At 40.3% G+C, this 11,089-nt stretch overlaps 1 protein-coding gene across 1 annotated transcript; it reads right to left on the bottom strand.

Annotated features, from left to right (window-relative positions):
- Positions 1-1,913: 1,913 nt before the first annotated feature.
- Positions 1,914-8,385, bottom strand: LOC103702673 (G-type lectin S-receptor-like serine/threonine-protein kinase At1g34300). The gene is made up of 2 exons (XM_008785199.4): positions 5,739-8,385; positions 1,914-2,531 (listed from the first exon to the last, which is right to left on the bottom strand). The coding sequence occupies exon 1, from the start codon at positions 8,301-8,303 to the stop codon at positions 5,739-5,741; it is 2,565 nt and encodes an 854-aa protein (XP_008783421.1). The 5' UTR covers positions 8,304-8,385; the 3' UTR covers positions 1,914-2,531.
- Positions 8,386-11,089: the final 2,704 nt, after the last annotated feature.

Here is an 11,089-nt window from a genome sequence, read left to right as displayed (position 1 = left end):
TGTTACATCGCAAGTTTGGTAACATACTTTTAAAGTTTGTTTCTATGTGATAACCAATAATACTATACTTTAATGTTATTGTTTATTATTTTCATTATATTTTTTTATAATGATGTTCCAAAAATGATACAGGTACATACATGAAGAGGAATGAAAACATAATTTGATGATAATAGAAAAATAATAAAAAAATTAAAGAATAAAATATATATATATTATAAATGAAATATATTTGATAATTATTGATAATGTTTGTGAGGACCTATACGGGCATGTGTTTAGTCCCATATCGATTATTTGCTAAGTAGATCTTGAGTACTTATATAAAATTAAGGAACCTAAATAATACTTTCTAGTTAGCCATTTTGAAGAGATCCTAAGTTGTTACAAATGGTATCATAGCAAATCCGGCTCGTAGCCTATGTGGATTAGCGAACACTGCAACACAGATCCATTGAAGCTGACCATGGGCCGACCGTGGTGTTTGTAATTAAATTTGAATGAATTTGAATTTTTAGTCTGATGAGGACGTCAGGGCTTGAACCAAATAATACTTTCTGACTGGCCATTTTGGGTAAGGTCCTGAATTGTTACGACGTTATAGTTATTAAATGTAAAAGTGGCAAATTTATCTTCGAAGTCCACTAAGGTAGGCCACCAACTGAGTTTATCATAACTAGGAATGTCGGATGCATTGTTTTTTTCTTTACAGCGACATTCTCTTCAACGTTTATGGGTCGATGAGCAGATATCAAATATTTCTATGGAACTTATTTGGTCCTTCACTTTTGCAAACTTTTAATAGGTTACGCATATTATCCATGACTCAGATGGCAATGTTTCAAGCAATATGAGACATTTTTCTTGAAAGTTGTAATTACTTAATTATATTATTCCACGAGCATATACAAGTTTCTAGGTCATTAGTTTAACTTATGTTTTTTTTTTCGCATATTTTTAATTTTTTTATGGTTATAGGATCCCATCCTATTTAAGTAGTCATCCCTGCCACCAATTTGCTTGTTACACATCCAAAGCAGGATTTGGAATTAGATAGGGAGTGAGAATGAAAGACCCTCTCTATGCAGATCACAGTATAGGTACAAGGTCAGGAGCAGGTTATAGGAGCATATTCAAGGGATAGGTTTTAGTACTAAAAGATTCTTGCTTCCAAGAACCAGTCAACTCACCTAGCACAACAATGTAAGACAAATTTTCTTATAGATCATATTTACCATAATATTTTAATTAAGAAGCCTAAATTGCAAGAAATCATATATCTCATCCAATGCCTTGCAAATCCTTATAGAGACATGTAGCAGAACTAGGAAATGTTCTCTCACTGAGTTCCATTTTGTCAATACTGCCCACTAAATATGATGTGATAGGGCCACCATAGAATAAAGTACAAATCCTAATAGAGACATGTAGCAGAACCAGGAAATATTCTATCACCAAGCACCATTTGTCAATGTTGCCCACTAAATATGATGTGATAGGGCCACCAAATATTAGGGCAAAATTTAAAAGGAAAACTGATCCTCCTTTAAGAGGATTCAAGTCTCTAGATTTGGTGGTAATTCTTAAATGTGAAATATTTCATTATTCTTCATTCCTTCATCTCTTAGGATATCTGCCAAGAAATTATACCCTGAAACTTCATGTTAAATTCCTGACTGAGACAAACTACAGCTTCAGCAGACTTAGTCTTACATACTCGGCACTGGCTCTTTCAGAAAATTGCTTTGGTTTAGGACGTTGCAGTAAACTTCTCCTCTTCTGCGGCCGTCACATATGAATTGATTTATAAAAAAGAATTTACATGTCTGCTTCAAGAAAGAATGTTTTATGCTTAACTGTAATTTGGGAAAGATAATGCTTTTTTTCAATAATTGCTAAATGCAAGATATGGCCGACAAAAAGAACATATAATCTAGGGTGCAAGAAGGCGATAGCAACATCATCCATGCTTCCACCCTTGTATCTTTAGAAAAGCCTACCACAAATACAATGATTCTCAGGGACACATATCATGGTATCAAAAGGACCAGTGCCTGCAAGTTCTAAGTAAATTCACCCATGATACAGCTATATGCACACCCCTCAAGGTTCTAAGCAACATGTAGTTTGAAAGCTTGCATGCTGCCAAGATAAACATTGTTGGCATCACTCATTTTGCCTCCTCAACAGAGTCTTACAGGTATGGAGGCTTGGCCCTCTCTCCAGTCTGCCCTTCATAGATGGCACCTCACAGTTCAGCTGACAACAGAGTCCTGGCATCTTGCTCTCCAGCTCTCCTCTCGTGCTCGAAATCAGGAAAATCCCCTGTCAGCACCCCGCTGCTTCATAATGCTGCTACTTTACCATGACGTATGTTGAATCTGCTAGCCACACCAAGACTCGTCCTCATCTGGCCTATCACAGCTGCTTGCTGCTGCTGCATCAAGGACAGGATTTGCTCTACATACAACATTGAGGGTTGAGCCTGCTGGGGCTGCATCTATCAAGGGCATGAGAGCATTCAGGGGATACTGTTCAAAACAAGATAGACATGGGTTGAGGTGATGCAGTCAAAAAAGCTCCACATATTTTTAAAAGCTGTGCTTTATACAGAGTTACGATCAGGCCTCCTCTTGGAGAAGAATTAGAACTATTCAGCTATCAGAACCATGACTAAAAGACTGACTGACTGATATTGATTTTCGATTTAACTGTAATAGAAACTTAGTAGTAAATTTACCAAGATAATATAGGTTCATAAATTTAATATCTGCAACCAGTATGATACAAATGAAAAGAGGTGGAGGGTTGAGTTAGGTCGACAGCCGGTCATAGATAGCATTCAGACTATAAAACAGAAATTTTGATGTTCAAGGATACCAGAGCATCTTGATGAATGATGATTCATTATACCAATCCAAACTAGCTGAGTTTGATGGTTAGCATTCTTGCTGCACTAGTGTTTGGGAGAAAGGAAGAAGTTCTTTTTTTTCCCTCTAAGAGTTTTGAAGAGAAGAAAAAATTGAATGAAATAAAAACCATGATGATCCTTCTTTTCATATAATATGTAGTAACTTAAAGGTTAACTATAATTGTTATAAAGCTAATACCAAATACGATGGTTTATAAGTACAAAAAATTTAATCAAATTATAATCACTGGTTCATGCTTACCAATGGAAGATATTTAAGTAGCGATCAACATAAATGGGATCAGATCCTGAAGTTGTTTCTCTAGGTCCTCAATTATCCACCCAAAAAAAAACTTCATCAATGGAAGCCCGCATCACCATTGTGTGTGTGCATGAGTGAGTGAGTGAGAGAGAGAGAGAGAGAGAGAGAGAGAGAGAGAGAGAGAGAGAGGGAGATGGCATATGAGTGGCATAGAAGGGGGACTTCCTTGGCTCTACATGTTGAGATTCATTGCTAAGTCCTTATTTTATTTGGAATTTATTTTTAGTGCTAGTCCACTTTAGTTAAGTTGAGCCTTACGCATAATGTTTTTAAGTTTATTTTTCAGTTGAATTAGGATAGTGATGTTTTCATCTTTTAATGTGGCGACGTGTTTGTTTTTGTCTTGTAGTAGGAGAGAGTATGTGGTTTTATTAGGAAGGGGAGAGAGTTAGAGAAGGAAAGAATGAGACATCTTTGAGAGTGGGAGCCAAACATATTGTTTTAGCTTTTATTTTCTTTCGAATAAATTTGTCATTCTCTTCCTCTCTTTTTTCTTCCACTGCTGTTGGTTGATTTAATTGATGTTTGTTTTGGATCCTAGGCCAGCATGTTTGATTAGCGTCAAGTAGCATGTTGTTCTACACCGCTAACATTGAGACACATATTTGCATGGAAAGTTCATGTACCAAGATCTAAGTGAAGAATGATATTGGAGTAGAAGATTCAGTCACTCATGCCATGAGTTCATGACATCGTAGGAAAGGGAGGAAAAAAGCTATTTTTCATATCACTAAAGACATTGCGATAATTCAAGTATGTTTAATTTGTCATTGGCTGAACTGTTCCCTAATGATTAGTTGTCCTCAAATTGTTCAATCTCAATTTTTATGAATTATCATTATTACTCTTCAAAAAATGAATCATTATCATTTTTATTACGATTACTTGTTGTAGTTGTTATATTATCTTATATTACGATGCAAATATATGCGGATGGATAATATTTTCAAAGAGAAGCTGGTTCCCTTAATACTCATCCTTCTCTTTCTTTTCTACTCTCCTTTTTCCTCTCCTCCTTTCCATTCCACTGACGGAACTTGAGAGACCAAAGAACTTTGACACATCTATTTTTCTGGAAGGCAGGCAAAATGTTGAAGTACTATGGGACTTCAAAACAAAATACAAGACTGTTTATCAACAGTCCCAGGGGAGAAAGCGAACAAAATGGACCAGGAAAAAGAATGGAGAAGTCGGAATTGGAAATGTAAGCAAAAGCTTGAAACTTGGTCTACTAAGCCCAAGGCTGGGCACAGCCTCACAGAGTTGCAAGCCAACTCATAGTTGCCATATTTCTTGCCTGATTATTGGCAGAAGCTCTGGGCATGGTTCGCATAAAATCATGGTTCAGCAACGCCTAAGGCATTTCTTCCACAGGGTATTTCAAATTTTAACTACTATCAGGTTTATGATGTCTGATACTTCCTGCAGATGCCTCGGCTCTGCGAGGCAAATATCTACACTTTGTGTCATTATGTTAAGTTCCTTTGCACATTTATGATTCTTATCATGGCGAAAGAAGATGAGTGATAAGTGGTAACAGACGATGTATAATTTCATATGGTAAATACTTTGCCACAACAAAGGATGATAATTATTAAAGCCAACAGATCTGCAAGAAATATTTTAATGAGGGAATCTCCAAATTCTGTGATGCAGGAAAGTAACATTAGAAATGAGTAAGCAGCCGTATTTCATACATCAGATATGACATAAATGACCTAATAAACTATCATACCTCAGCTTCAACTAATAAGAATAACTGAAAATAACCAAATCTGGGAGCATGTATAAGCAATGCCTCAACGAATGAGATCTAAAATATTTCTATGATGCAGCAACCAATACTACAAGTGAATTAGCATCTGAGAGTGTCCAGGCAACAATAAATCTCACACTGATTCCAAAATAACAGCACAAAAAAGTTGCATTGGAACAGGCATCAAGAGATTAATCCCTGCTCACTCGAGCACAAATAATAGCAAATGAAAGGTCATAGCCCAAACAAAATGCAGGCTTGTGTACATCTGATCATTCAACTAGAAGATTGTCACCAGTTGAAGTTAGAAACAATGATCGTCAGTTTCTAATAGTTGATAAACAGCAATTAGCTCCCTGTACCTCAGTTCCGATGAACTTGTAAACTGTGAAGGATGGACAAGTACCTCATTCTCATAATTTCCTGAATCAAAACTACAGTACTGCATTTTATATTTCATCATTCAACCGGCATTTTTTTTTTCACCAATTGAATTCTAAAAAACAGAAAGACACCCCAGCTTGTTATTAATACACGCAACGCAATAAGCTTCCCATATCTTAGTTCAGATGAAAGTACAGAGTGAATTGGTGGAGAATTACCTCCTGCTAATTACATTATTCAAAAAGCAGCATAATACAGTAACTGAAATGTGGTGTCTTCTCCTTCTTCCTGATTGCCCTTGTGGGACTAAGGTTTTTCAAGTATACAGACATAAAGCAAGTTTTGAGGCTCTGTGAGGTACGTACTTATGTGGTAGATTGATCTGAAGCAAGAAGCGACGAGGAAGCTTTCTCTAAGTTCCTCCTGGAAATGAATGATGAGCTACCTGTAGTTGGATATGCACTTGATGAAGAGGTTGCAGGAGCTGAGGCAGCAAAAGTAGTGAGAGCACTAGCACTTAAAGTGCCACTGGTGATATTAAGTGAGCAATCTGTAGCCTTTGGAGCAGGAGGCCTCTCAATCTCCATGATCCCTTCCAACATCTGCACCACTTTCCCCATGGATGGCCTCAGAGACGGCTGCTCTTGGGTGCACCAGAAGCTCACCTGTACTGCCCTTTCCAGTTGCTCCATGTCCACATCCTGCTCAGCAAGGCTCTCATCCACGATGTTTCTGATGTTCCCATTTTCAAACTCTTCATACGCCCATATGGAAAACTTCTTCCTGCCAGTCCCTTCTGAGACATCGAAGTTCCGCCGCCCACTCACAATCTCCAGCAACACCATCCCGTAGCTATAAACATCGGACTTTGATGTGATCGGGAGATTTGCGAGCCATTCTGGAGCTAAGTAACCTCTAGTCCCTCTAACACTGGTCAGCGTCCGGTGCCGGTGGTCTTTGGGATGTATGAGCTTTGCAAGACCAAAATCTGAGACCTTGGCATTGTAGTTCTCATCAAGGAGAATGTTCTCTGGCTTTATATCGCAGTGGACAATGCAATCCCGACACTCTTCATGCAAGTAAGTGATCCCTCTTGCAGTCCCCATGGCCACACTGAAGCGAGTCGCCCAATTTAACTTCCCCGACGACTCCCTAGAGAAGAGGAAATGATCCAGTGAACCATTTTTCATGAACTCATAAACTAGCAACCTGTGTCGTCCCTCGGAACAAAAACCAATCAGCCTGACCAGATTCAAGTGGTGGGTGCTGCTTATGGTGGCTACCTCCATCCGGAACTGCTTCTCCCCTTGCTCAATCCCCTCAAGCTGCTTCACTGCAACAATGGTCCGGTTTGCAAGGACCCCCCTGTAAACAGCTCCAAATCCCCCTGCCCCAAGCTTCTCTTTAAATCCCTTTGTCGAACGCTGTAGCTCTCTATATGAGAACTGCACAGGAGCACCGGAAGCATACTCAAGAAGTGCATACTGAGCTGATGAAGGGCCATACTTAGGACTGTTCCGGCAGAAGCACCAATACAGCCCCCACTCCAAAGCCATCAACCCCAAGATAGTGCCCACCACCACAACAGCTACCACCCAACCTTTCACTGTAGATGAATCCTTCTGGATATTGACTGAAGCCGATGATAGCTCGTTTGGAAGAGCAGGAGCACAGACCTTGACGAATGAAGTGCTCGGGAGAGACTCAGACTGATACCCACTGACAAAATTTGATACCTTTAGGTAGCAATAGCCGGACCCATCAGCTAGGGCGGTGGAGGCAACACAAGAGCTGCCCGAAAGGCAGTTCAACCGGCATGCTGTGATCCCGACAAAGAACCGCTCCGTCGTGATCTCCGGCGGGTAGGTCAAGAACTGCGAATTATCCAATTGCAGCATGGTAGAATTACCAGGGCAATCTGCGATCTCGGTTTTCATCTTACACCCCTTCCGGCTATCACTCGGATCGACAAGCTCAAAATTCCTTGACGGGCAGCCGCAGACCGGCGATGTTTCATTGTAGCTACAAATTCCCATGTTGCCGCACCAGCCGAAGACCTTGCACTGGTCCGCCACGGCCGACCACCGGTCGACGGGGGTGGTGCTGCCACTGGGAACACTGTAGGCCCTCAAATTCCCATCAGTATCCAACCTCAAGAACCGCATCGCCACGCCACTCTCGCCATAATCGCTGCTATAAGCTATGACAACCGAAGTCGAGAGCGATTGATCATAGAGAGAAACAATTCCATCGGTCTGGAGGGTCAAGACCGGGGAAGTAAGGGTTTTATTGGCAGTAAATGATGAATTGAATCCGTTATTGAAGTAAGAAACGCTGTTGTTCCAAGTGAGGGTGAGGTTTCCAGTAGCATTAAGAGAAAAGGAGTAGTCGATCCCGGACCTCAGAGTCTGGTTAACGGTGAAATTTTGAGTCTGGACGATGGTGTCGGTGGGCTCGTCGAAGCTTTGCCAGACGGTGGAGCCGCTGCCGTTCTGGAGGACGAGGTTGCCGCTATCGCTGAGGGAGGCGGTGGTGACGCCCTTCCCAGAGGTGTTGGACTGCCAGACGACGGAGCCGGAGCCGTTAGTTAGGCGGAGGTCGCCGTCGGAGCGGAGCTGAAGGGAGGCGGCGGAGTCGACCGCGGCGGGGGTGTTGTCGGCGCCGACGGCGGTCCAGACGCGGATGGCAGCGGAGTAGGTGATGGCCGCGAGGAAGAGGGAGGGGTTCTCGGGGTCGGAGACGAAGCCGACGGAGAAAGTCTTGTTGTTGGAGGTCCAGGAGGAGGAGTTGGAGGCGGTGAGGGTGGAGCCCAGGGGGATGTCGGCCGCACCGGCGAGGGGGAAGCGGCGGAGGAGGAGCAGAGAGGAGAGCAAGAGCAGGAGGAGGGCAGGAGTACTGGAGGAGGATAAAAATCCCATTTTCAGCTCCATTTTTCTCTCGCTCTCGGCTTCCCTTCTCACCGGGTGGAGAGTCGGACGAAGGGTTAGAAATAGGGAAGAGAGGAGACGACCAGGACCCGGGCAACGTCCGCTGGAAGGCAGACAGTTTTGACGTCTGATAGTCCATGATGTACACGTGGCACATGAAAGTCGTGTTCAGCATTAGCTTTGGAAAGCACGAATATTGGGGATTACGTGTCTTACCCTAGATGGAAGTAAAGTTTCCATCGTGCGGCGGATCTAACCTGGGGCCGTGAAAGGGCTGGCGACTGGCGAGAGAGTATGGCAGAGCTAACACGGAATGTAGAGAGAGAGAGAGATATTTATTTTTGATGCGAAGATTTGGTGAGAGAGTCCATCGGTCGGTGGGCCAGGGACTGCCATCGTATTCTAGATACATGTGATCATGGAATGGGTGGCTGGTGATTGGGGAGGATCTTTTGGAAAGATTTTTCTGTTTTTAGTTTTTTTTAGTGTTTTACCGTTTCCAGATGGTCAGAAAAAGAAGGGAGGAATTGGTCAACCGTCAATGTTGCTGGCGGTCGAGACCGAGACCAATGCCCGGTCCAGGTGGAAAGCCGAACGAATTTTGAAGCCGGACGTGTACGATACTGTAGCCGGCGGAGTTGTAAACGGATCCTGATGATTAGAAATTTAGATTTGATACATTCCGTTGCATGTTAATGATGAACGTCCATAAATTTTGTTATGTGTTACTACTACTTTCCGTACGCATAGTTTTATTACTTATTCTTTTTTTTTTTGATAGAAAAATATACCAATTGTACTTAATATTACAGGGTCTTGATTGATTAGCTAACGCAAATGTTATAATTTAGGGATATATTGAATTGCTTGAATTGAACGGGTCTTGGATTGTACAATTATTCTAAGTACCAATCAATAATGAAGTGTGTGAGGATCTGTTATCAAGCTTCCAGTCTAAAGATTTTAAATTGGTCATTGGCTTTAGAAAAGTGAAATTTTAGATACCTCCCTTATGTAATCCTTCACAATGGACCAAAGTCAAATGGACTCTTTTCCTATAATTAAGATTGCCACTGGTTAAAATCAGAGATTCTATAAGTAGAATAGGTGTAGAGGAGTTCTCAAGGAAGTGCAGTATGTAGAATGAATGTTCCGCAAGCTGCTAAGGTAGTCAACCATCGCATGTTGAAGATATACTTTTTTTTTGCATCTTTATAAATATAGTAATAATCACCTATTCTCAATTTATTTAATAAAATTTGTGTGGTTTCATTGATCACTCTTATGATAAATGTTTTCTAACTCGTTGAAATATTTTTTTATCTTTATTTACTTTTATTTTTATTTTTTTATTAGAGAGGTGGGTGTCTAGAGTAACATGAAGGTACAATTAGGTGTTAGACTGTGGTTACATAATTTTTTTATTTAACATAACACATGGAGCATAAGGTTATATTTTAAGAAAAATGCTTTGGAGTGCTTATCTCTCAAATGGAAAGTTTAGTGGACCTATAACTATTGACTTGGCAACTCCATAATTAATTGATCTAACTTGTTTGGTAATAAATGTAAAAGTCGTGCCAATTCTCTTTTATCATGGAGAATCATATTGAGTGAGATGCTATTCAGATTTCGTAGCTACAACTATTATATTTTTTTGACTGCAGTACATGTTGCTTGGATTAAAAAGCTTGACTAGCATTAGAATAGTTTATCCATCGCTAGCATCATAAAAACTACTACTAAGATCACATGCAAAACCCCACACATCTTATAAAGTGTACAAAGTAGACGAAATCGAATTGTACCATTAAAATATAAATGTTTACTTGGCATCATGCATCCATCCAAAATAATGCAAGCTAAAAGAAGAATATTCAAATACATATACTGCAAAATGGAGGCAAAAAAAAAAACGCAAAGTAGTTCATGGAATATTCATATTTGCATAGAAATCCTTTGAACTTACAACAGTTGGAGATGTATTATTCCCTGAATTAATCCATATGTCAAGACTAGATTATCTTTATAACAATGCATGACCTTGTTAATAATTTGATAAGCCCTCCTTCTATTTTTTTTTTTATTTGTTGAGATGGCTTCCATTAACTAGCCTTGGAACCACATTTTAAATATGAGAAATTGGCTAGAAATTGAGGAATAGACTCCCAATGAACCACCCTTGAATGGTTAGCAATATGCATGACTACCAAATCTATTGCATTATTAGCCTCTCTATAATCATTCATCGTTTCAAAAGCAATATGGGACAGTCTCTAGATATTCCATAGAATTGATGAGAATCATCCTTTCAATCTGCTTGACCCAATATCCATGAGATCATAAATTTAAAGTCCTCTTCCAAAATTATATTTGACGCTCCCGACACAGTATCTACTTATGCTAGATCCTCCCATGCAGCTCGTATCTCTACCAATAGCACCGTAGTATCAAATAAATGACATGCATCCACAACCACAAAAGTTCACTACAATTTTCGATCACAAATTTGGCACCATTTAGCAAACCATTCTCTTTTACATTGTCATCAAAATTACTTTTAAGAAAATCAGAGATTAAAAGCTTTTAGGTGACAAAAAGTCGCTTAAAAAAGCATAAAAACTACTAAGTAAGAGTCCTAGATTTTTTCTGGCTATCAAAAATCTATCGAAGACTGATCAAGGTTATCAAATACTATTCCTTTCCGTACCAACAAGCCGCCAAGCGAAGAGAAATCACGCGCGGGCGGAAGATAGTTTAAGCCAAAGTCGGCAAGCGCTCTGCCGGCT

Source organism: Phoenix dactylifera, chromosome 1 (assembly GCF_009389715.1).
Source record: "Phoenix dactylifera cultivar Barhee BC4 chromosome 1, palm_55x_up_171113_PBpolish2nd_filt_p, whole genome shotgun sequence".
NCBI lineage: Eukaryota > Viridiplantae > Streptophyta > Magnoliopsida > Arecales > Arecaceae > Phoenix > Phoenix dactylifera.
The sequence above is the reverse complement of the archived record's forward strand: the minus strand, read 5'-3'. Positions and strand labels throughout refer to the sequence as shown.